Here is a 27936-nt window from a genome sequence, read left to right as displayed (position 1 = left end):
GTTGGGTCCACTAACAAGAACCTGATAAGACTCATCAAAAGGATTGGGTCCAAATACAAAAGGGAGTGGCATTGTCACTTGAGAAGCACATTATGGGCAGACCGAATCACACCTAAGCAAGTTCTCAAGAACTCTCTATACAAGCTGGTTTATGGCAAAGACGCCTTATTCCCCATATCAATGGAGATCCCCGCCTTGCAACTCCTCAAGTCCATTGAGGTGGCCGAAAATGAGCCCATGGAAGTAAGCTTGGCGGAACTTATGGAATTAGAAGAGGCAAGGGAAGCAGCGTTTGAATCACTTCAAAACCACCAACAAACTGTCAAGAGGTGGTTTGACAGCAAGAAGAGTTCAAACCCAAGATTCAAGCAGGGAGATCTTGTCTTAAAGTATAATGAGAGAGCAGCTAGGCCAGGTCAACATGCAAAGTTTGATGGCTTATGGGAGGGACCTTTCCGCATAACCAATTGCAAGGGGTTTAACGCATTTGACCTCGAAAACATGCAAGGAGAGTCTCTCGAAATCCTGGTTAACGGGTTTCATCTTATACCTTTCTACTAAAGCATTTGTGTTCCCATGTAAATAATGTATTTTTAGTGTGCCTTTATTTATTTAATTATGATTCTTCACGCATTGTAAGAAACAAAAAGTAACCATAAGATGCGCTATGAACAAGCAAAAGAGATTCATTATAGTATATAGTAGCATCTTTTTACAATGCATTGAAAAGGCTCGTAGCCTATGGGTTTTTCAAATCAAGGTGGCAGGTTCTTGAGGTAGGATGTGCAATTCTTCAATCATCTTCTTCGTCCTCTTCCTCTTCCTCTTCCACAAGGAAATCAGAGTCGTCATCCTCATCATCTTCTTCCTCCATCCATTTGTGGCCTGAGTTGTTGTCTGACTCCTGGAATACTGATACAAGCACCAGATGCGGAACAATATGTAGCGTCAGGATCCGCGAGAAGATATAGTCACGGAACTCAGTGTACCAAGTTGTGCCAGCCGGAGCAGGCACTATCTGATGGAGTCGGAGGAGAAACTCAGCAGCACTCCACACGAAAGCGATGAGCAGACAACGACATAGTCTTTAAACCGCCTATAAGCGGGCGCCAGTTCACATCCCCTCCGAAGGCTATGAAGCATTGCAGGTCCGAGGCCAAGGGCAGACCTCTGAAAGGAACAAAATATTCCACAACGTCCTCGAGACCACCCAAGTACTCTAATGGGAAGAGTGTTTGAGTCAGCTCCATCACCAGATAATCATTCGTCACAGCGTCCAGCAATGAAGCCACAAAGCGGGAGCAGATGTCCCTGTTGACACGGTATCTATCTACATCGTCAATAAAATACTCCCCTAGCACCCATTTAATAGCAGCAATAATCAAAAGGCTTTTTCGTTGCATCATACTCTGCAACCTCCAGTCTGAAATGTTGCCTAAGAAAGCGACTTGCGCTTTGCTGCTGGTAAGCCTAACAAGAGTATCCATAACTCTAGAACTTTGTCGTTAAGCCAGCTACTGTGCAGAAGAATGTTTGAAAAGACATTTATAGCTATTTCCAGCCCTGAGAAATAAATAAAAAATCAAGAGTCGGCGCCCTCAATCTTCGATGTAGCTGTCCTTTCTCATTACTCGTGCAAGTGAATGTAGTTGGGCCTGAGAGTTGCGTATGTCCTGTACAGAGCCTTGAAAGGAGTAGCAGTGTACTCAAACACCTTGCCCAAGCCCAATAAACCGCAGGACTATTTTGGCTCGTGTAAGCTTTGCTGGCCACGAATGTTCTCCTTAATGAGGAGATTTGTCCTAACAAGCATATCATTCCAAGTGGATCAGAATGACGGCGTAATGGGCTGATATCTTTTAAAAAACACAAATGGCGACGCTTCTTCACATTTTAGCATTAATGTCGCCTGGAGAATGAGGTGGCATACGTTCGACAGACACTTATCATAAATGCACCCTTTTCGCACACAAATCTAGGAATGCGATACATTTAAGGAAGAAAGCCTCAAAAGTGCATGCAATATTTTCATTTTGCATCTCAAGGCCCAAAACCCTCCAGAAGTATCAGAAAGCTTGTCTGTAGAGAAATGGAGATGGAAGCAGGGACTTCTAATCCTTCCCAAGGCGAAATGTGGGTGGATGTGTACGAAGAAATTTCATATGCATCCCACGCTATGCCCCCAAAGCCAGAGTACCCCAAGACTAAGCCCAAATCAAAGACGCACACCTGTGACCCCATGGCGGTGATCGACTCATTTGAAGAGGTCATTGAGTCTGACCTGCACAAGCAGCCAAAAGCCCTCAGGGAGGCCACGTGCGCAAGAATGTCAAATCGTAGGAATGAGCTGCAATCTATGGCATTCAAATTCTGGAATAGCAGCATTCCTCAATTCTTGGTCCCCATGGTTCCACATTGTCCAAAGTTTGTTGCAGCATGCGCAAACAGATTTGTGCCAAACTCCCTTTCAATACAGGGCTCTTCTTTGCAGGTTATTATAACCCCACAAGCTATTCGAGACACATGCTGTGTTGTCCCAAAATTGACATCACAGAGATTTTTGACAAAAATGCTATGGAAGATTATTGGTACTCCAGGCAAGACATCATTCCCTTTTGTCAAGCCGCGCTGAATCAAAGCTTTGTGGTTGAGCCTCCAAAGCTCCCTATGCCCTGTAGTGACTTAAGGCAAGATGACCTTAAGGACATCGCCTCTACAATTGTGTTCCTGTGCAGTCATGACAATGACCGGGAGATCACCGCTCCCATGATGGGGTTTCTTTTCAAATGTCACTGAAAGAACCCTCGCCCTTGAAATATTCCGACAGCTGGTGGAGGTTGAGAAGGCTATAGGATCAAGGAAACATGATACATCCATACCTGAGAGACCACAAGGCTATTGGCCCCATCATTCTCGAACGAAGGAGTATCGCTGAGAAGGTCTTGACCTCCAAGCTGGTGCAACTCGGCTTGGTAGTAATTGATGATGTATGGAGTTATGACCCGGACGGGTGTCTGTCTAGAAAATACAAAAAAAATGCCATTAAGCATGTGCCACGGAGCTCATGGGAGGGCCGCACCAATCCGCCAATGAATGACCCGAGCCTTTATGTGGGTCCTAGTGATTTTCCTGTAACTGAGCGCCCCCATGGTTGAGTTTCTACACTCCCGCGCAAAGGTACAACCCGGCTAAGCCTTTTCCCCGGAACATGCTGAAGGCCATGAAAGATGATTTTTGGCCTAGAAAGAAGAGGGAGCATTTCTGGATCTACCGTCAAGAAACTCAACAACCCAGGGCTAATGTGGGGAACGCTCCTTTGGACAAGCGTTTTGAGGATGAATGGCAAAGGCACGGTGATGATGAGGAAGAGACAAGTGACGAATCCCCACGTGACAACTCATCCCCCGAGGAGGCTCAACGACAAGAAGTGGAGGTTATAAATGTGGAAGAGAAAAGTACCGAGGCTAACATTTCAATTCCTTTCACTAGCCCAGCTCGGAAGCCCCGTTCCCAATCTTAAAAAAGACCAGTTGAAAAACAGATCCCCGACCCCCCATCCAAAAAAAAACAATACGTGGGTTCTACAAAGAAGGATTCGTCTTCTCAAGTCCCTGTGGTTCCTTCAACCTCTCAGCAAACGGCGACTTCCATGGTTCGGGTGCACCCTACTCTTCCCTTCATCTCTTCTCAATCTTCGGTTTCCTTAGCGCCCCAAGTTGCACCTATGTCTGCTCAAGTCCCTCCTGCTCTTACATTAGCACCCGCCAAAACATCGGTTGAACCCCAGGTTGCATCATTGCAGGCCGCTTTTTCACTCCCTACCCCTGATGTTGTTTTCCTTGCAACGTTCTTGCCGCAAATTTTCGCTACAACCCTTGTTTCACATAGGCTTGGTTTCAGACAGTCCACTCCTCCCCTCAATGTCAGTGCAGCATCCGCTGATCCAGCTTTTTCAAGAGCCCCTCCCTTTGTACCGTTATTCTCCCCAACCACGCTGGAGCAACCCATTCAAACCAGCTTTGGTGGTCCCATTTCCTCTTTTCCCTATGTTGTCCCTCCCGGTTCAGCGTTTACGGGTCAAGCTATTTCAGCCCCGGATACTTATCATCAACAAGTCACCTACTCTAAGACTGCCCATCTTAACCGGGCTCACAAGAGGAAGGAGAAGGATGGACTGAGGCCAACCCGGCCACATGTGCAGACACATTTCAGTGAGGAGAATGATAGTCTCTTCTTTGCAATTGTGTTACAAAAGGTCAATAAGCCAGAGGCCCAAATGAAGCCAGATGATTACTCCCTGCATGTTGTAGGGGTTGATCTCACGAACACTACTGCAATGGATAAGGTGGAAATCATGGAAGAAAGTTTGAAGGCTGTGTCTTCGGATTTCATCAAGAAAAGTCGTCGTCTGGACAAGATGCAAGCAGAGCTCAGTGGCCTCAAAGAATCCTTGGACCGTCAGAGAAAGGAGGACAAAGCTAGAAGTGCGGAAATCAACCGTTTGCAAGGCCTATTAACTCAAGCCAATTCTAAAAAAGGGAAGTTGCAAGCCGCCCTGAATAACGTGAGTTCCCAGTTGAAGGGGCCAAAGGCGACAAGGAATGTAGCACTGAAGGAATTGCAAGAGAAAGAACAAGAGGTGCAGCAGCTGAAAGCAGCTTCCAAAGATGCTACCCAGATTCAAGCTCAATTGCAGGAAGAGGTTCGCCTAAAAGAAGAATACGCTCAATATTTGAGCAATGTGCAGGTCACTCTTTATGAGGAAAGAGAGAAGTTTGAAACAACCACGCGCGAAATGCAGAGTAGCATGGAGAACACTAAGAAGGAACTCCAGAATGCAAGGGGATTATTACAACAAGAGCAAGATCGCATAGCGCGGCTTCAGGAAGCTTTTCAGGATAGAGGCACCTAGATCCTCGCTTTGGAGCGTCAAGCCACTCGTGAACAGGATAAAAATAAAGATCTACAAAACGAGATAAGAGCGAAGGACGATGAAATCGCACGCTATTCTCAGCTTCCCCCCCCCTTTGGAAGTTCCTCAAAATCTCTCCCTGGTTGTGGAAGAATTATATGTTTCTCATTGGGAGAAGATTAAGCAGTATTGCCCTTCGCTGTAGCCCGTGCTGAGGTTCTGTTGTGACGTTTTCACACATCGCCCCATTGCAAATGGGGACCCCCTCTTTTTGCTCATTTTTGCTCGCCTTTCGCTTTGCTTTTTAGGGTTTTGGTAGTTTGTCAGTTGTCTGGATTAGGGTCAAGCCTTAGGGTTTCCGTTATTGTGTTTTCAGGCCAGAGTCCAGTCAGTCTTGAGAGCTTTTTGAGCTTCCTCTCATAGGATGCAATTTTGAATGAAGTGAATTCGCCAGAGACTAAGTGAGTTGGTCTAGTTTCGGTCGGAATTTTGAATGCAGAGTCCAAATTTGTCTAAATGTGAATGATGAGATTTTTTATTTTTGTCCGATTGAGTAATTTTGACCAAATTTTGAAAATTTTGATAATTGATCCCGGGCATTAGAAATGACTTGTTTTTGCCTTGTGAAGTGACTAAATTCGTAAAATCTTGATATTTTGACCTGTGGGAGCAAAATCGCTCCTGTCCCTCAGTGAAGGACCGGAGCTCGTTTCTCAAAATTTTACTGTCTCTGCAGGATCAAGACAAATCTCGAATTGGAAGTGATAAAGGGAGGGATGATCTTTCCGTTGAATATAATTTGAAGAATTTCGCAAACACGGAAATGTGCCAGGAGTAAAAATCGCTCCTGTCCCTCAGTGAAGGACCGAAGCTTAAAATCCAACATTGCCTTGTCCTTGCAGGATTTGAACAATTTGATGATTTGAGGAGAACCAAGGAGATACACTTCATCAGTTGAATATAATTTGAAAGCGCAAACATGAGGAAAATAGACCAAAGAAGCAAATTCGCTCCTGTCCCTCAGCCAGGGACCAAGGCGAAATATTGGTTATATTGCCTTCCATCCAAGTTCAAACCACTCCAAGTCAGGATACAAACGTTTTGAAGCATCTTGACGAAGAACAAAGTTACAAGGACCGCCAAAGTTGAAGGATTTGCACTAAATGTTCAAGATCGCTCCTGTCCCTCAGTAAGGGACCAGAGCGAAATTTCTATGGAGGCCTAAGTTTTGAATGATAATCACATTTTAAGCGTCCAAGATGGATCAAAGGACCTCATTCTACACTGTGAGGGAGATCGTAAGTTGATGAGAACAAGGATAAGCCCAGGATACCAAAGTTCGCTCCTGTCCCTCAGTCAGGGACCAGGGCGATTTTCACAAAAACACTCATTTCCTTTAAAGATCATGTCGAAGCAAGATTACACAAGGTTAAAGATATCGTTTGGAAGGCAATGAACAAGAAGCAAAGGTTGAAAAATAGCAAAGTTGAGCTAGAACACAAGGTTTGCTCCTGTCCCACACCAAGGGACCAGGGCGAAAACCATTTAAACATCCAATATGCCTTGTTAACGATAAGTAGAATAAGCACGGAACGAAGGGATAATGTCCTCACTTGCCACATGATGAAGATTGGAGATTGAAGCAACAAAGGTCAAGGAGAAAACATTAAGTTCGCTCCTGTCCCTCACCAAGGGACCAGGGCGATATCCACCTTAGAGGGCACTCATTCACACAATCAAGACGATCAAGCTCGAGGTTTTTGACAAATATGCCAGTTTCAACGTGAAGATGGAGGTTTTGAACATAAAAAGCAAGAGAATCAAGATCAAGGTGATAACTCGCTCCTGTCCTCAGTCAGGGACCAGAGCGATAGGTTTGTATCTTTCCACCTTTTCAAAATTTTGGCGCTAAAACATTCTTTGGATTTTATTTTAAATGCTAAAGATCAATAAATTTGAAAATTCAATTAAATAGCATTTAAAATTTTAGCATGAACATTTATTAATTAATTTTTGCCTTTTAAAAAATCGGATTTATTAAAAAATATAGGCATTAAATTAATTAATTTAAAAGTGGAGCGCTTGGAGTTTATTTGTTTTTACAAAGGTCGGTCTTGGTTTTTATTTAGAAATTGTTTTAAATTACCTTATTTTGGCAAAGTCGGCCTAGAAATAAATGAGAGGAGAGCGCCTATAAAGGAAGGTGAAAATTTTCATTTTCACATCATCATTCAAACTTCATTCGCATGCGATTTGGAGAATACAAAGGAGAAGTGCGAATTTCATCAAGAAGATATAGGGTGCGAACTTCATCAAAGTGGTGCGAAACATCTTCAAAGGGGAGTGCGAGTTTGAGTTGTGCGAAATTGCTAAGGCTACATCAAAGACGTTGAAGACCCTCCCCCAAAGGTGGCGAAGTTGCTAGCTTGAGAGAGATCACGTTGAAGTCACCAAATTTCGATTTTTTTTACCTAGGCGAATTCCTTTGTTTTGCATTTTAGAGTTAAGCTCTCAAGTAAGGTATGACAAGATCCCTTGTTTTAATTTCGAATTTTGATCGTCATAGCCTTAAATTTTGAATTTTTGAAATTTTGAATTTCAATAAGCTCAATCGTTTTTTAGGAAATGATAATTCAAGGACTTATCATGAAGTTTCCTAAAATTAATTTAATCTATGCTATTCATTGCAAAATCATGTTACTAATTTTGAAATGTTGTGTAGGCATCAAATGGAGATCTCATCAAGGAAAATCAAGCCAGATCAAGGACGATCAAGCAAGGACAGGGGCGACCTCATCCAGTCTAGCATCGGCAAGGACGACCTTCTTTGGACTAACGTCATCAAGGGCAACCTCTTCCAATCCAGCGTTCCAAGGCGAGGTACATCATCATCCTGCAAATCAAGGACACAAGAAGTCAAAGCAAAGGGTTCGTTGAAGAAGCAGATAGTTCCAGAAGAATTAATTAAGGCTAACTTCTCAACGTTACCAAATTGAGTATCAACCAAGTGTCAAATGAGGTGGCATCCTAGTCATCACCTCTCCAGTCAGTGGGGTCCACCTCAGCATGTCCAGATTCAATGTACCTAACTCATGGGAGGTGACACATACTCCGATGTACCTACCCCAGCTATCCATTGGTGGAATTTTCTAGAGAGGACATGTGCCCAAGCAATACAATTTTATCATTGGTCAAGCATTAAATGTTATGTAATGGTTGTAACAAACCCTAATTAGGGTTTTCATTGTTGAATCTTGGCCATTGATCTCGAATTGATCTAAGCCATCGAATTGTATTGTGGGCACTATATAAGCCCTGGCATTTCATTTGTAAAGGCAGTTAGAGAATTAGAAAATAGTTGGAAGCAGTTAGTAGATAGAGAGTAGATAGAAGTTGATAGAATAGCAATTAGAGTAGAGTAGAGAGAGAAGGCAAAGATTGTTGCCAAGATGTTGTTGTAAAAGACTTGTTACTTCATTGAAGAAATGGTGAAATTTATGGGTCGATTCGACAATTTGCATGGTCTTTATACTTCTCATATTTGATTTCATGTTATTAGATGAGTGGAAGAAATATGCTTGATTGATGGTGAAATTCGCATATCCATACTACTAGCAGTTTGTTGATTGCAGACTTGCCTTGTGTAGTCAACTGGAATCGTTCAGCTTAAGCTTAACTTCAATTGTCGCTTCTTCATTGATATGCATCAACCTGATGGTGTCTATGCCTGCAGTGATGATTTGAACATCATAAAGCTTCCCTTCGAAGATCGCACTAGCCTTGTGGAGATGGTCCTGCGATGTCAAAACAAGACCTAGTTAGAGTTTCATCAAAGATCAATCATTGCTCCTACATTCTTAGTATTAGGATTAAATCTTCTCTTCGCCCTCATCCTTTTTCCATTTTTTCAAATCTAAGCTAGTAAGAGCCTGTGTTCCAGCAAAGCAGATCAGAAGTTCAATCATCAAATGTAAGTCCCCTTGTGATTCCAGCAAATCACATCATACCACTGGAGCTTATCCACACGTAGAGACCCTACATACAGGAACCTTGAAGTCATCCCGATTGATCCTTTTCGCGACATCTTCAGCATTCGGAGGCTTTATTCAAGAGAGGATAAGGTACCCTTGGGTATTTTATTCTGTGTTAGGCAGTGTACAAAATACACGTCAACAGGTTCCTAGGTGAGGCATAGTCTCTTTGTGTTGAAGCGAGCGTTCTAATTGACAGAGTTACGCTTTTAATTGGTCCTAAGCTCCCCATAGCCCAGAGGTTGATTCAATGGTTGTATGCCGCTTCTGATGAGGATTTGATAGCAAAAGGAGTTGCAGATCGTAAGCAGTTGATCAGAAGTGCCAATCTTTTCATCAATCATCACAAAGCACGCACACAAGCATCGGCAGCACTTAATTCCTTGGCCAGCCTTTGCCTTTTCCTGTTGATGATGTTGTTTTGAGGATTGAACAAATTATGAGCCAAATCGAGCAGCTGCAGCAAGATCAGACTTTCCGACAACGCCTCAGTAGTCCTATTTCCGCAGAGGAAGTCGAACAGCTTTTACACCCCCTGGCTCAACTCTATGCGCTCCTAAAGATGGTCCATGAGGAACCAGTGATCTTGCCATTTGATGAAGTCATCTGTTTGGACCAGAGTTGCCAAATCATGGAAGCTCGGGTATTGCCCTCTGAAAATGATTGGATTCCATTGCAGCGGGTCTTTGATCTGCTTTTCCCAATTCAAGCTTAAAGTCTGGTCTCTGAACCAGCAATTTTGGGTCCTAGCATTCCGCAAGCAGAATTCCCCATTTAGTCGCCAAGAAATGTTAATATTCTTTCGAATTTGAGCGCAAGTGACATTTTGGTTAAGTGTTTAGCATTCCCCTTTTGCTCTTTGGCCCACTCTCCCGTTCGTTCGCGCGTGCCACGTGGTGTCACGGTGTTTGCGTTAAGCGGCTCGCCTTTCTCGCCTTGCATTGAGAAAGCGCAGAGCTATCGCGTGGCGCAAGTTTTTCCTCGGTGTACGTTCTCCTGGCCCCACCATTCTCTGTGTGCTGGTAGTGACACTTGGCGTCTCCGCATTCCATGTCCTAGTCCCCATTTTGCGTTCCACTTTGGGTCTCCTCCGAGTTGTCATGTGTCCCTTCGATGATTCATGAACCAGAATGCTATTGGCATCGCGATTTTCTTGTTTTGGCAGGTGCAGAAGTCGTCATGATGCAGTTAGCATAATGACACCGAAAGGCCATTTTCGCCTTTTTTGATTGCATGCGTCTCTATGTACGCCACGCAAGGATTTTCCTGACAGAGGGCAGTTGCTGGGCTATTTATTAGCTTTCCCTCTGTTGTTTTAGAGGTTCAGACTTTTGAGAAAAATTATTAGACTTTGGCTCTGTGAAGAAGCCTTTATGTTAATTATGTTATGTAGATGATAAAGATATCAGACTATGCCTATGGCCTTTATGGTTATTTTGTTTGAAGCTTAATAGATTAACTTTTGTGCTATATTCAAATTCAGTAACTTCTATGATATGTGTTGTGAGACTCTATAGATTAAACTATGTTATATGACTTGTTATTTGTCAGATGAATGGTGTATGTCATATTATGTTAAATGAGCCTTGTTTAATTATCTTTTCAAATTGTATTGGGCACATAGATTGTTGAATGGGCCTTAAAACTACAATTACTTGGGTTTTTTGTGCTGCAAGGGCACATAGATTGTTGAATGGGCCTTAAAACTACAATTACTTGGGTTTTTTGTGCTGCAAATGTCTTAAAAATATTCTAGCGCATCGCCTAATTAGTGTAGCTTTTACGTATTTCTTTCTCCCTTTTCTCCCCCCATTTAATGAAGAGTCGGCTTCTCAAACCCAAAGGTTATTCAGTGAACTTCGCACAAAGATCCCCCATCACTGAATTTCCCATAAGGCTGTTAGCGTTTAATGCAAAATTAGTAGCCAACAGTAAACACCAACCTTGAAAGACTACTTCTTGGTGATCACAAAGAGGTGAAAGAAAGGCCTATCAAAAGATGATTTAGTTGAGGAGTCTACAATACTTTGTTGCAAATGTTGTCATTGATGTCAAGAAAAATTCATTGTCTAAGTTCATTGTCATTGATGTCAAGATGATTTGAGAATGACAAGATCTAGTGGTGGTATTGAAATGTAGTTAGATGTTTGTAGTTGAAATTTGAGAGTAAATGGAAAGCAATGGTAGGCAATATAAAGACCACAGGACTGTATGGGCACTGTTTGAGTATGCAGACTCAATGGATTAATGGTGGCTTGTTGTTACTTTGAAGAAATATTAGACATAAGACATGTGAACAAGATATTAGCATCCTGGCCAAATATTTCCACAGTATGATTTAAATTAAGTAACAAATCTTGGCTGACTTATTACAAGACAATGACAGCGATGGAATTTCAATCAATTAAATTTGGATTCTTTACAAGGCTGACTTCTTATGAAGGAAATAAATTCTATTATAGTGATCGACCCCTCTCCATATGTTGGTGCCTTTAGTAAGGTTTGAAATAAATTAAATCTAATAAAGACTCCCAACCCTTTAATGAAGTTGCATCCTTTGAAGGAGCGCTTCTTTTGGGCAGAGTCGCCCCTTTATGAGAACGCATCCCCTCATGATAGGAGATGTATGGGTATATAATGAAGATAAGGACAGAGTTAAAGAAGTTAGTTTTGAAATGAGAATTTAATTGACTAAGAGCAGATCTACAGCAGATTTAGCTCAGAATTTTTGTGGTGGAATAAAGGATTATCATTAGAACACGAGTAAGAAATTAATAAGAGAAATCATTCCATGTAAGAGCAGAATTATCTTGAGTATAACAGCAGATACATGGATAATATATAAGCAGATTTGACAAGGGGTATATTTACAGATTTGAGAAGAAAAATCTATGGAAATAATTGCATCAAATTTGCTAAGGCAGGCATGGATAGAATATATATATATATAAAGATCACTCAAGGGCAATAAAGAGTGGAGCAACGAAGAAGATCATAAAGCATATATGAGAGATCTATGAGGGATATATATGTCAAGAGATAAGGTGAATATAAGGAAAGAATATGCAGGCATACAAGTATATTATTATTATGGTTAATGAGAAAAGGAGAATCATAGAGTGAATATATGAAGGAGATTGTAACATCCATCATCCATTGAAGAAGCAACATAGAAGGTGGAACTTTGATTTGGAAAATGGTGCTTCCTAAAGGAGAGATTGGTGTCTCTCACTAAGTTGGTGCTTAGCAGTGGGGCTTGGTGCCTACAAATTGTGGGGATTGGTGTCGCCAATAGATTGGTACCTACAAATCTTATAAAAGAGTTTTATAAAAGCAATATTTTGCCATGATTTTATCCTGAAAGGGTTTCCACACAAATCTCATATTCCTCTTGTGTGCATAATTGCTAGATCTTGTGTGGTTGCTTTTGTTCTTGCTGTTTAAGTTTTGAAATAGTTAAAGTTTGTATTATATTGATTCGCCCCCCCTCTCAAAATAATCGTGTGCTCGTCATATTTTGCAAGCAATGGCTTGCCTTAACAAATCTGTGATCCAACATTCAATAAACCACAGACAAAAATGGATAAAGCCACATTAGCTCAAACTAACTGTATTGGATGGTGGATATGGCAAGGGAAGGATACACCACAATCGAAGATTCTTGTCATTTGCCTCCTTTTACAAATTGCTAGTTGCTCTACTACAGAGAGGAGTTAGTCCATATATAGCTTCTCCACTCTATCAAGAGGTATAGACTTACCTGTAGACGAGTGAGGAAGCTAGTGGCCATGTATAGTGTTCTCCAACTTCAAAATCGTCTAACTCCACAGTATAAACAGACTTAAGGCTTATGGTGGGATGTTGATCCCAAAGATGCCACCTAGGTTGATGAGGAGGCAGCACAGGAGGGATTAGTTGGGATTCCATTAAATGAGGCAGACCCTCACAGTGGCAGTGACTAAGAGGAGGACTCTGATTTTGATGCAGTGTTGGGAGATACAAATTAGGGGTAGCAATGTATTTTCTTTTTTTGTATTTTCATATTGTGATTGAAAGCAAAACTTGCAACCTTTGGGCATTTTGTTGTAACTTGTATACCATTTTTAATATCATATGCATATTACTATATTAGCAATGAGTTGTGAAAGCAATTTGAATTAAGTTTTGACATTTGCTAATTTATTTGATTCTCATGTGAACTCTCAATTCAACACAAATGTTATGTATTAAGGATCTATTATGTATATGTGAATGATTTATCAATGTCATCATATGAATATCTTGTAGTTATCTTGCCCCTATAGTCCTACCTTAACATGATTCCCACCTCTCCTACTATAGCCTATAATTAACCTAGAAACTTGTGATCACGTGCATACATACATACACACACATGCGTACATATGTGCATACACACACGCATACATTTACATGATCCCATACATACAGGAATACATACATAAGTACATGCAAAAGTTATACATTTGAATGATCCCCACCTCTCCAACTATTATGATTAACATAGAAACTTGTTACCATACCTTTACATGGTTCTCACCTGTCTAACTAATCCAATTAACATATGAACTTATCATATAATTAAAAATATATATAGTGTACCTTTACATGATTCCCATCTCTCCAACTATTGTAGCTATATATGTGTTACTGTGTATATATACATATATACCACATATATACATATACATATATAGGTTTGCACAAATATTATCGAGCCATCAATTCTGACAAAGGTATGGGACATTTACAGTGTCAAGCATAAGAAATATAAAAGAGACACAGAAGTTAAAACATACCGGATGTTGTGCCAAGAATTGATCTTCTGGAATGAGTTGCAGTTCATCTATCTTTTGCCTCTTGGGCTCGGGCTCTTCAGGCAGTGGAGGTGGAGCCTCTTCAGGTGGTGGTGGGGGAGGCATTCCCTGAGGTGGAGGTGGTGGTGGCATCATGGGCATCGATGGTGGAGGGACTGGTGGTGGAGGGCCAAATGGTCTAGGAGGCGGCATAGGTGGATATTGAGAACCTGGAGGAGGTGGTGTAATCATTGAAGTTGGCATCAACCCTGGGGGTGGAAGTGGAGGAGGTGGCCTGTTCATGAGCTGATGCGGAGCAGGAGGTAGACCAGCAGGAGGTGGAGGTGGTCGGAGAGGAGGAGGTGGTAGAACAGAAGGCCTTGGGGGAGGTGGCATCACAGAAGCGGATGTGGCTGGGGCAGAATATTGAACTGTGCTTGGAGGTCGAGGAATATTCAATGCCAGCCCAGGAGGAGGAGGAAGGGGCCGAATAGGCAGCAAACCTGTTTTCGGAGGAGGTGCCGGACCAGGAAGATCCCTTCCCTCATTATTGCTTAAATCCATCTGTTCATCTCCAGCATTCTGTGTCATGGCTTGGTTCGCAGTACGGCCAATGCTTCCAGTATGCCCATCCCAAATGACTTGCTTTGGTTCCTCTTTCTTCTTTTCTATCTCAGCCTTAACTGCATTAGAAACTTCCTCCTCTGTAGTACCAAAAATATCTGGCCGTGTCCGAGCAAGTCCAACAATGTTTCTTGAAATCTCATCATCTGGTGCAAGAGTTGTCTCCCGAAGCTTGGCCATCATTCTCTCCTTCTGTTCCTTATATTTGGGATCTATCAATGAAATCCGCATGTGCTCAGCCATCTCATTGATGGGAACCAGTTCTCCCGTAATTGGTGAAACCACAAACTTAGTTGGATCCTTTTCAACCAACACTCTCTCTTCGGGCCTCTTCCAGTTCTTAACAATTCTCATAGGCGGGTCCATTTCCTCCTGAGGCAGTGCAGCAGATGTTTGTGGGTGGCCTTCCTCTTGCATGTTACTGTCATTTTGTTCAGCATCATTCGCCGTCTTCAAGCTCTCTTCCACCAAATGCACCTCCTCCTCATCCATTTCCATTTCCACTTCCTTTCCAGATTCTGCAATCTCTTCCTCATCTTCCATAGCAGCCAACGCCTTGCTCCTCCTTATGACTTCTTCCAGAGTCATCGGCTGTGGCAATTCCTCATCCTCATCATCCGCAAACTCAATTGCCTCGACCACCACAAAGTCATGCCAATCAATCATGGCCATCTGCATTCTCTCCTGCTCAATTTCATCCTCTGCCTTCTGCCTTGCCTGTTCCTGTGACCGCTCCCATTCAAGCCGATGCAAGCACCGCTCCAAAATCGTAGTCATACTCGCCCCATCCTTCCTCAGCTTCTCCACCAAACCCTTAGCAGGCATCAAAACCCTAGAATATGAATCCGTGAGGGAGGTAAAAAACGTAAACATGCTGTGCGTAGGCTTGAGGAAGTGAAACTGAGGATTATTTACTTCACGGCTCGTCAGTCCATGTAAAAAGGTTTTACCATTCCTTGCCACAAACTGTGCAGTAAGCTTAATAATATCCAGTTCTTCACCGGTAATGCCCTCGGGAAGTCTTACGGTATACTGCTCTGCCTCGGGAGGCAATAAGGGTTTGGCCACCGGTCTAGCCGGTAAATCTGCTAACTTTGCTTCAGCAGCAGCTGGTGCAGTTGCACCCGCCTCGGCCGCCCCACCGGCCGGTGCCGCTTGTGATTGCACCGGGTTTAGAACCTGGGACCTGAATTCTGAAACTCGGTGTTGATAATATGCATGGTAAGGGTCGCTAGGGTTTAAAAAATTGAACTTTGAGTTGTTTTTCTCGTTTGCAAGAATTCTCTTTTCGAACTCGGGGCCATTGCGGGCAACAAACTGCGCGGTTTTGTCGACAATGTTGCGGATGTCCGGGGGCGGGTGGATTATTCCGATAGTTTTCGTATGTGTGGCAACAGATTCAGACCCTGATATGCTTAAATTGCTTAGGTTCTGAATTTCTTTGTTTTCTACCGCATTGATGTCGTTATCAGCGGAGAGCTGGGAGGGTGGTAAAGGGCCAGAAATGCCCTCCGGCGGAGGTGCCGGTAAGGTTAAAATTTCTGAAATGCCCGGCATATTTGAAACCCTAGATTATCTTCGCAAAAGACAGGAAGAGCATACCTTAACCAGACAGTTTGATGAAGTTGAAAATCGGGTGCTCCTGCCACTGCTCCTTCTTGTTCTTCCCTGCTTACCCGCACTGTGAGCACCCTCTTTATGTTGCTAATTTTTTCTTGGCCCGGAAACCACTCTTAGGATGAACTAACTGGTTCCATCAAAGGTGTTGCCCTCTGTGGAAAGGGGTGAGCTGATAATTCAAATCAATCGCTGATACCGCTTAATAGAGGATGCAAGACGATCGAAACAATCTTATTCGTGTCAAAGCTTTTCCAGGGAAATTTGATAGTTGTTCTGGAAAATCAGAAGGCCTCCATACTACCATGTGAGCACAACCAGACCGCAGTATTACCCGCCAATCAGCAGGACAGTAGATTCTGCAATCTTTTGCTAGGAAGAGGAGAATTACCTAATACCACAGTGAAAGGTTAAATTTTTAAAAAGAAATGACATTAATTTTTGTAAATAAAATATTATAAAACATGCATGATAATGTGGATATATGAAGAGAGAAAGCTAACAAAAATATGGACATGAATATGTCTCATGTAAATATTCAAATTAACTATATTAACTTTCTAACAAAGTACAATTAATTATTAACTTTTGACTTTTACTTTTAAACTTTCGCATAACATAAAAATTAATAAAATGAAATAATAATCTTATGTTAATAACTTATATTTTATGAATTCTTATCATTCTTTTCAATGTTAGTTGCATTGCATTGGACTTCAATGTTATCAATGGTGAAAGAAAATTCTAAGACAGTTGATGGTGAGAGATCCAATAGATCTAATGTGGAAGCTGGCATTACTTGGTAATAACGTAAGAAGTGATGGAAATCTATGAGTCTTTATGTCAAAAACTTAATCAAAATCAAAAACAACATATGTAAGATGGTTAATGGGGAGCTTAGTCTCGATTGTTGATTCATGGTAGTGCTTGAGAAGACCAACAATGACAACATCTCTAAGTTGGGTATAGTGTAACGACAATGCAAATCTCTTATTAGACCTACAATAGTTCACTTCTTGGTTCCATGGTGTTATTTGGTGAAGGGCGTGGCATTTGGAATCGCTTAATGTAATCCACATCCCTTATTGATGATTTAGGTATGCATTGTATGATTTTTTTTAAGTCATTGATTCTTTGTCAGAATTGTAACAACAAGTTCTAATCCTACATAAATGAATATTCATCAAACATTAAGGTACCATGTTGTTATATATTAGCTAGGTGGTTTATTTATGAAATTAGGAAACTTTGAGAGTGTATTTCAATTGTTATTTTCATGTATCAACTCTATATCAACATTTTATGCATTCTCAATATTTGTAACACCAATGATATTATTGCTTGGTTTTATATTGAGTTTTATATATTGTATATATAACAAAAAAAAATGAGGGTGGTTATTACACTTCTTTGGCAAAATTGGTTCTCAACCCTCATATTATATAGGCAACCTCTACTCTCCTTGTAGGTCTTTGTGGTTCCTCCTAACATTACCCATTTCTCAAGATATATCATCATCACTAATGTTGAACACTTCTCCCTATATATGATCAACCTTTTCTCCTACTCTCTTGGTTCATGGCCATATAAAGTCATTAATTATAAACTCTTCTTGTATCAAGAGTTTTTTCCATCCACGTGGCTCTCAGTGTTATGAAAATCAACCTTCCATTTTCAACGCTTCAATTCCCAAATTTATCTTTAGCTTTTTTAATCCAAAATGGAATAGAGTGAACAAATTTACTTGTGCTTCTCTCCAAAAATGAAATATAATTGTTTCTATGTATGAGTATGTGAATACTACAACTTCTCACAAATAACAAGTTATATCATGCCTTTCCACCAAATATCAATTGTAGACACTCAAAATTGGTCATCACTCCTACGTCGTTGACCCAATTACTAACATGTCTTCTATGTCGCATTTGATCTTCATCATATGTTGATATTGTGTCATTCCTCTAGTTTCAATTCATTTCAAATCCAACCCTAATCGGTCTTGTTCATTCGCATTTGGTCCTAAATCATTATGATTGGCATTTTATCATTTTCAAACCATTCTAATTGGTCTCATCTTGACAATTAGACTCAATTCCCTCTTTGTTGATAATTAATCAGTCATTAATTATCAACCTCTTTATCAATCAATTTCAATCAATCATCTGTGACACATTATCTGCCTTTCATGGCACTTTATCAATCGATCTTATCAGTCTCTTATCAAAATCATTATCAAGCTTAGGAGTTTTTCAATCTTTGTCCTATTTTGTTGTCAACCTCAGTCAATTGTCATTAATTTTTATCAATTATTAGCCAATCGATCATCACTATTATGACCTAATTCAACAATCGGGTTGATATCTTAAATTATTCAAATCATTTCCCCTAGGTTGATTAATTGAATAATTAATCAATCCCCTTTCTTACTAACATGTCCTCCCTTTTGAATTAATAAATGAATATTTATTTATTCTTTCACTTTTTTTATATAATTAATATTTTTATATTAATTGGCTAGTTTGAGTTATGAGTGGAATTAATAATTTTAAATTATTAATTCCACCTCATTCTTATTTAAATGGAATATTTTGAGTACAAATGGAAGTTTCCATTTTCTTTTTTATTTAATGTCTTTTTCTCTTCACTTCTAATGGTAATTTCCCTTTTAACTCATTCTTGCACGAAATCTCAACCGTTGGATTGAGTTGATCTTGTCCGTTCAATGTGATCTCAAAATCTATAAATTGGGTTCTTGTTTCCTCGTTTTGACATCTTAGCAGTTTACATTTACGCTATCATTTTGTCAAATCCATATACTTTTAAATCTTCCAGTATTCTCGCCTATCACGCTTTTTCCCTTGCTTCATATGAGTTCCATAATGGATTGAGCCAACATACCAACATAATTAGAGGAGAAAGAAGGAGCAACAAGGCCTTCGTAAAAGGAGCTTGGATGGTTTGATTGTTCAATTTATTCATTTCATTTATGCTTTTTTAATGACCTTGTTGTGAATGTGTTTGATTTTACATGTTTTTGTGTAATTTTCTTGCTACGTTTTCTGGTGAACCCAACATGAACAAGATCTTACTGATATATGTTTTTGAGTGTTTGCGGGTTGTTTAAAGAAATATCTTTTGCAGTCACGTTTTGATCTTTCTATTATAGTTGTTTCATTATCATTTTTGTTCAAAATCACTATCATCTCTCTGTCATCCTGCCCCTCTTTCATTTTGCATTCATTATCTCTGCACCTAGCATTATCCATCCTGCATCATATCATTCCAGACCTTGGTTGCCTGCAAGACTGTTACATAAATTTGTTGAGTAAGCCCTGCAAATCATAACATTTTCTTCTAAAAACATTTTTTGTTTGCATATCTGCTAGAGAATTTCGATGCATTAGTATCTTGTAATCATAACATCATTTGAGCCAATTTCCCCATTGACTCAGCCTTTTTGCCGCGTTTGACAGCCCCACACAAGCTTCTATTCACTCAACTCACAGTCCTTGCCAATACGTCCCAAGTCTGCCTAAAAACGTCTCTAAATAGTGCAAATACATTCTAGATCTGTTTAATGCATTGAAAAGTCTATTCATACACTTCAAATTTGCTCCAAAAACATTGTCAAGCTAATACAAATTATGATAAATGCATTGCATGTTCATTGACAGCTTCAAATACATTTTTTCCCGACAAAAAAAAAAGGTCATTCCACCATGCATGAACTGAATTAAAAGAAAAAAATTTCCTACTATAAGCTTGGGGGAGTTGTTCTAAAAAGCCTACATGAGGGTTAAAATTAGAATTTTCTTATAGATTAGTTTGTTTTTTTTAAGAAAAAGCTTTTAGATTAGTATTTTTATTTTTTATTAAAATAGTTTCTTAATTAGTTTTTGTTTAAATAGTTTTAAATTAGTTTAAGTTTTAGTTTTTTAAAATTAGTTTTATGTTAACTTTTTTTTTTTTAATTAGTTTTATATAGAATTTTATTTTAATTAGATTTAGATTTTAGATTAGAATTTAATTTAGATTTAAGATTAAATATTTTAATTTAATTTAGATTTAAGATTAAATATTTTAATTTAATTAGAATAGTTTTTTTCATTTATTTATTTTTTTGTTTTAATAATTATTATTTTTTTAATTTAACTTTAGATTAATTTTAGTTAGTTAAAATTTTAGTTTAAAATTTTTCTTTCATTAGCTTCAATTAGACTAATTTAACTTAAAATAGCTAGCTAATGAATTAGATAGATTTGTTTTTCCATATATTTTTCTATTATTTAGGTTAAAAAGTTTGTTTTAGCTTAGATTTTTCTATTATTAGTTTTATTTTATTTTTAGGCTATAGGGTTTGTTTTGTTTATTGGTCTTGTTTCAAGTCTCGAGAACTATCCTTGAACACTCATCTCATGCAAGTTCCCTCGTGAGGCATCTATTTTCGCTGGTCAAAGGTCATATCTTGAAACTATTGGCAATTGACACTCATCCGGTAGTCACCTTCTGAGGTAAATTGCATTTGGGGTTGTCATTGATGGCAACTCATCTTCAGGTGTTGGTATTTCTCATCTGGAAACATTGCTTTATCATTTTCTCTTGATTGGGCCAACCGGTATACACCCTATTGTTTATTCTTGTTAATCGATTAGCCTTGGTACCGGTAACTTATATTTAGGACCCGGTAACTTATATTTAGGACCCGGTAAATTATATTTAGGACCCGGTTACGACATTATGGGACCCAGTAAAATCATTTGTGGAATTGGAGGTAGCGTATAGGGTGACATCAATTATGATCATCGAGATAATGCATAATATACTTTGTGATCTAGAAGCTGACATGTTTATTTTCATCTTGAGGCCGACATGATGAACAAGCTATAAGGGTATATAAGGGAGATCACTTAGCGATGGATTTCATCATAATGGTGATGCAATTTGAGATGTGAAAAAGTCAGAGATTGATAGTGTGCGAATTGGTGTGCGAGTGTTAGCTTCTGTGCACAGTTACACATGTGCATTCCTAACCGGTAGCAGAACAAAGTATCAGTAACACCGATTCAGTCGAGTTTCTCAGAGCTTAAATCGAAACTTATCCAGCATGGTCAGATGCACTATTTAAGTTCATTTATGTTAGAAATCGTTATGTAATGTTGTGTAAGTCAGTGAGACTTCCATTTGAGCAGTGAGCTATAGGCGGTGAGCCTGTATGCATGTTCATACCCCTTATGTAATATTTGTATACCTTGATCAAGTATATAGATATTGTGGGTATCAGCCCCATCGTGGTTTTCCCCCGCGTAAAAATATTGGTGTTATGGTATTGATTTGTGTGTTGATTTATTTATGCACTTTAATTTCATATTATGTCATCTGGTTGATCAGTAATAAGTTCAAAAATTCATTTACCGGTAGAACACTAATTCACCCCCTCTCTCAATGTTCTTGGATTCCAAAAATTGGTATCAGAGCCTAGTTCCTCGAAAGAAGTTTAACAACTTGAGGAAGATCCAGAACTTGGAATCAATGGAAACCAGTTTGCAGCAACAACTTCAACTTGCTCTTGAGGATCTTGATGATGAGAAGGAGAAAAACAATAATCTGAAGAATGAACTAAGGCAAGCTATAGAGTACATCATTTCATTACAAGGAAAGCTATTAGCTGCTCAAGCTAAGAGGAAGGAACTTTGTGATCAACTGCAAAATCAGAGTAGTGATGAAGAAGATGCTTTGAAAGATCAATGTCAGAAACTCACTCAGGAAAATACTACCTTGAAGAATGAAATGCAAGCCCTAATTATGAGAATGTGCAAGGAGATTGAAGATAGAAAGAAGAATGACGAAAACCTAACTCAAGCATTGAAGGAGAGATCAGATGAATGCAATAGACTGACACATGAGAATGATATGCTAATACTTGAACTAATTCAGTCCCAAAATAATGAATAGGAACTTGAAAGACAGATCATAATCATGAGAGATGATTTGGCCACTACAAATGAATACAAAGACAAGTTCAAAGCCAGCTCTGCAAGACTTGATAAATTGTTGAAAAGCCAGAGAGATGTTAATGACAAGAAAGGTCTTGGATATGAAGTAGGAGAAAGCTTTGGTACTGCACAACAAGATCAATCATCTGGTCAAAAGCATAATCATAACAACAACCGAAACCATAAATCACCGGTAAGACATCCTAATGCTCACAAATTCAATGGTACGTGTTTTGTTTGCAATAAATATGGTCATGTAGCAAGTCAGTGCAGAAATAGGAATAATCAAAACAATGCATCATTCATCAGTCTTAGAAATGTCAAATGTCGTGCTTGCAGTAGATTTGGACATATGGCTAACCAATGCAGATCAAAAGGAAATCAAGGAAATCAAGGATACAACAAAGCAATTTAGAAGAACAATGTTGTATGTTATGCATGCAACAAGATTGGACATATTGCTAAATATTGCAGGAGTAAGAATCCACCTATAGCTGATGGAAATTAAGATGAGAAAGGAAAGGCAAAGGTTGAATACATCAGAAAATAGCATGAGAGAAGATGGGTTTGGAAACCAAAGACACAACCAACAGGTCAACCAGTAGAATCAACAGGTCCTGCACCGGAAGCGGGAACTTCAACCAGTAACTAAGGCACTTTGCCTTAGGGTAGGCAAATCATTGAAAATCTTGCAAACTCCCCAGATTAGGTCTGTAGCTAGAGAATTCTGATTGTGGATGGATACTCAAGTGAATTCAACTGTATACCGAAACCTATATGCAGATTATGTGATCCAATCAGATTCTCTGATAGCATTTATGACAATGGATAATTAGGTTTAATGGCGATAAAAGGGTAAAAATTAAATCATTTCTTCACACAATGATCAAGTATTCTGAAGAGCGATCCAAAAGCATTCAAGAGTCTTGAAGTGATTTGTGTGAGCATCTACATTCGAAGGGCATTTCATCATCTGACAAGTTATTAAGGTATTTACCGTTTGCCGAACCCTAGAAATTTATCATGGCATAATCATCAAATGTTGATACTCCTTTGGTAGTGGAAATCAAGAACTGCCCTCGTCCGAAATTTAAGAAACATCCTTTCAAATCACTTTTGGATGATCTTTTGGGAGCATTTTCCAGTGTTTTCCATGGTGTTCTTCACACATAAGACATTAGGGAATATATTCATTGTAATATCGAGGAGATAGGGAATTATGAAATGTCCTGCATGTTCACTAATCATCTAATCATTGATAATCAACTAAAACTAGAATATGAACATCTAAGGAGGAAGGGTTTTACCCGATTCATGGATTTTCTAACTTTTGATGAAGATGAATGGGTACAGTACATTCTTAGTCGTATTCATGGGGAATTCTTGTGGTTGGACTGACCGTACAAAATTACAGAAGAAGTGATCAAGAACATCACATGCCTTCACAAGGTCAGAGGTTTGTCAGAGCTTTGATCAATATCAAACACAGATCTTTGCAAACTCACCAGCGCCACATATGATGATAGATCTATGAGAGTTGATGATATTAGGGATATTGATGTGAAATTTACAGCAATGGTGATTGGATATAAATTTTACCAGTCAAATCGGCTGAACTCAGTTTCTGGTACTGCCATTCACATTGCATATCAAATGGTGAAAGAAGATGCACATTATAATTTATGCAGTGTTATGCTGAAGGAGTTGATGACCAAACTCTAGAAGATTAATCAAGGCAAGAAGAATACTTTTTGGTATGGTTCTTTCATTATATGTTTGACCTTTTACTTTCTGAATATGGTACCAGGCTATGGGAAGATTCAATGGCCATTTGATAGACCGGTTGCAACACAAATTGCTCAAATACTAGACTGGAAAGGCACGATAAATAGCAGAAGACTAACCTATGGGCCTTTTTCAAAACCTTCAAGAAGAAATGAAAAATAGAACTTAATAATTCGAAAAGAAATTGTTGAAAAATATAAGGATACTATTTGTTTTATGGTCAACAAGGATGAATGCATGACGGAGGCAGTCCAACATAGGACAGTTTGGATTATGTCGATGGGATATGAAGTAGACGAGGCCACATTGGATGCATATGCACAACATTTACTGAAAGCTCCAGTTGATGAGAAAGAAGAGAAATTTGGTACAACTCAGGAAAGGGTCTGAAAGTTCATCAAGAACAAGTTGCACTCGCCATCAGAAGGAAAATGATAAGAGTTGCAATTGAGAAATTAATCACTAAAGGCCATGACAGGGCTGAAGTAGAACAAAAAGTCAAAATCCTTGAAGCCCAGAGGAAGGAAGAACAAAAATAGAAGAGGAAGGAGGAGAGAGAGGCTAAGAAGGCAACTCAGGCTACTCCCAATGTGGTCTCGATTACTACAGAGCCATTCAAACAACCAAAAGGACCATCCGGCGAGCATGTTAGCTCCAAGCCGAAGGATTCAGTGAAGAGGAAATAGAAACCGAGAAGGAAATATATGACTGTATCTTCAAAGAAGACAGAATCAGAAGAGGAAATTCGGCAAGCTCTGAAGAAGAAAGGTGTATTTGCTAGGGTTGTTAGAGAGAAGAAGGTAGATCTGAAGAAGGAACCAGTAATGGAGTCACCCAAGAGGACTCCTAAGATTACTATTATTCATAAAAGAAATCCTAAGGTAGATGAGCAGTCTAAATCAAAAGCTAAAAGGAGAACCAATAAGTAGAAAAAGTTAGATGCTCAGGAAATCATTGATCAAATTATTAATGATGGAAATTTGGATTACATTTATGCATTTTATGATGATTTTGATGATAAGGATAAGAAGGAGTTAGAAGAAGAAATTGTTTTATATCTTGATTCTTTTAGTAGGACATTGATTGTATTGGAGGATATTTTGCCTAAGGAGTTGTATGATAGATTATAGGTTAGAAAATTACATGAACAAAATTTGGACCGGTAGATGAAAGAAACAGAATTAGTTAATCTTTGTCCATCACTAACTCTGACAGAGGTTGCTGATCTGCTAAATAAGACAGGCTTAACTGAATTCAAACCCAAACACCGGATAAATAATTTAATGCTTGAAAAGTATGAAGAAATCTGGAAGGAGACTATTGATATGTGGGTAAGAATTCTTTTGAGTCTTAGTTACGAGCTTAGTCCAAGTTTTGTACAATCTCGGAACATTCAATTTCCAGCTGATAAGGAACCGGTAAAGAAAGATGAACAAAATGTGGATACTAATCCATCGGTTAGTACTCCACCAGCTACTAATGAGTCCAATTTTGAAGTTGAGGATACACAAAATCCTCTAGAATGTAATGTATAAAATGTTGAGGCAGAGGTTGAGAAAGATAAAGGTACAAAGGATAACATTTTAGAAGAGGCACCAAAACAGAGTGAAGCACCAAGTGGGGAAGCCACCGATGCACATGAGGTAAAGACTTCGGAGGATAGGGAACTGAGAGAAAAAGACAAAAAGATAAAGAAAGATTTCCCTTCTAATTTGGCAATTGACACTTCATTATCAAAAGCTAAAGGGAAATTGCTGCAATTTTCTATCAAGTTTGACAAACCCTATCATTTAATGTCACCGGTAGAGAAAGTTTTGGCTACTGCAGCACTTCAAGCTCAGGCGACTCAGGAATTGGCATAGGAGGAATCTAAGGACAGGGAGTTGATAGAGAATACTTTTGATGTTTTGAACTGGTTTGTACTGGAATTTCAGGCTAAGGAGAGCTCAGGCTCTTCTGGCAAACTATAGGAAATCATTGAATACATCCCTAAGCAGTATGATTCTTTGGTGAAGATTTCAGCACTTGATGCTAAGGATAAATTTGTTGAGGTCAGGAAGCAGACATTTTTGGAGATGATTGCATTAGAAAAGGCTAAACTTCAAACTTGTATATAGTCTATTGATGCAGCATTAGCGGAAGGAGGTAAAGTGTATAAGACTTGTCTAATTTTTTTAAAGCTTACTACACCCATAGACAAGCAGATTTTGGATTGCAAAGATCATTTGCTCTAGATTTCTAATTCTTATAATCCGACGCAAATTTAACTAGTTCTTTAGAAGGTCTAGTTTTGGCAGTTATGGATCAGATTTTAAGGTTGGAAAAGGAAAGGGACGGTGTAATAAGGAGAGCAATAGAGCTCCAAAACTTTATAGGTCCTTGGTTAGATAACTTGCTATGCCACAAAATATAGTGTATAGCTAATATGCAGTAGGAAGATCTGAATGAATCCCAGGCCATTGAGTATTATGCCAGTCTCTTGAACGGGTTGAACTCCATTCTAGATTCTCTTAAGTAGGGATGGGATACTTATTTTTAATTTTTGAAGACTTTGTATGCAAATATTTTGAAACATGTATAGGAACCGGTATCTGTATATATGTGTACAACAATTTTGGTGGGCACCTTGCTTTGTCATTGATGTTAAAGGGGGAGGAGTATAGTGAAAAATGAATGTATATCACAAAGGAAGAGTACCAGATGTATATAGCTTCATGGTTGTATAGGATAGGGAGAGCACTCGGAGGTAATATCATTTTTCACATGAGTGTTGCCATCAATTTCAAAGGGGGAGATTGTTGGCAATTGACACTCATCTGGTAGTCACCTTCTGAGGTAAATTGCATATTGGGTTGTCATTGATGGCAACTCAACTTCAAGTGTTGGTATTTCTCATATGGAATCATTGCTTTTATCATTTTCTCTTGATTGGGCCAACCGGTATACACCCTATAGTTTATTCTTGTTAACCGATTGTAACTTATATTTAGGACCCGATTAAGACATTATGGGACCCGATAAAATCATTTGTGGAATTGGAGGTAGCGTATGGGCCGACATCAATTATGATCATCGAGATAATGCATAATATACTTTGTGATCCAAAAGCTGACATGTTTATTTTCATCTTGAGGCCGACAAGATGAACAAGCTTCAAGGGTATATAAGGGAGATCACTTAGTGATGGATTTCATCATAATGGTGATGCAATTTGAGATGTGAAAAAAGTCAAAGATTGATAGTATGCGAATTGGTGTGCAAGTGTTAGCTTTTGTGTGCAGTTACACATGTGCATTCCTAACCGATAGCAAAACAGAGTATCAGTAACATCAGTTCAGTAGGGTTTCTCAGAGCTTAAACCAGAACTTATCCAGTATGGTCAGATGCACTATTTAAGTTCATTTATGTTTGAAATCATTATGTAATGTTGTGTAAGTCAATGAGACTTCCATTTGAGCAGTGAGCTCTAGGCGGTGAGCCTGTATGCATGTGCATACCCCTTATGTAATATTTGTATACCTTGATCAAGTATATAGATATTGTGGGTATCAGCCCCACCATGGTTTTTCCCTGTACAGGTTTTTCCACGTAAAAATATTGGTGTTATGGTATTGCTTTGTGTGTTGATTTGTTTATGTACTTTAATTTCATATTTTGTCATCCGATTGATCAGTAATAAGTTCAAAAATTCATTTACCAGTAGAACATTGATTCACCCCCCCTCTCAGTGTTCTTGGATTCCAACAGAAACTACTAATACAATCCGATGCAGGACGTTGTCAAAGACATAACATTTGAAACACAGTATCTTCATTTGTAGTAGTTAGCAAACATTTGGATCTGGGCACTAAAAATAACTTTTGTTTTCTTGTGTTTTCTTTGCTTGGCCATACTTATGCATGTGAGTGGTCCCACAGTTTTGACACACACTATCATCTCCCCTTTTTGGGGTGCACAAGAAAAGTGTCAAAACGACGCTCATTTTTTCATTTCATAGGTAGAGGGACTATCCCCCTGAGAGCCCATAAGATCGATGAGGGGAGAACAACCCAGAGCGGTAATGGGCTAAGGAAAAGTCACTTCTCAGCCGCTATATAAAATACGTGGGACGAAAGTCTTCACGACAGGTGCTAATTGCCTAACTGCACCGACCTCCCCAG

At 39.2% G+C, this 27936-nt stretch overlaps 1 protein-coding gene across 1 annotated transcript in view; it reads right to left on the bottom strand.

Annotated features, from left to right (window-relative positions):
- Nucleotides 1-16403, bottom strand: part of LOC131033992 (probable splicing factor 3A subunit 1) — a 49452-nt gene extending 33049 nt beyond the window's left edge. The window contains exon 1 of the mRNA XM_057965316.2: nt 13761-16403. Within this exon, the coding sequence (XP_057821299.2) occupies nt 13761-15938 (2178 nt within the window). The 5' untranslated portion in view covers nt 15939-16403. The remainder of the gene's footprint in view (nt 1-13760) is intronic.
- Between the last annotated feature and the right edge of the window lie 11533 nt (nt 16404-27936).

This window comes from Cryptomeria japonica, chromosome 7, assembly GCF_030272615.1.
Source record: "Cryptomeria japonica chromosome 7, Sugi_1.0, whole genome shotgun sequence".
Taxonomy (NCBI): domain Eukaryota; kingdom Viridiplantae; phylum Streptophyta; class Pinopsida; order Cupressales; family Cupressaceae; genus Cryptomeria; species Cryptomeria japonica.
Note: the sequence above shows the minus strand (reverse complement) of the source record. Positions and strands in the feature narration are given on the sequence as shown.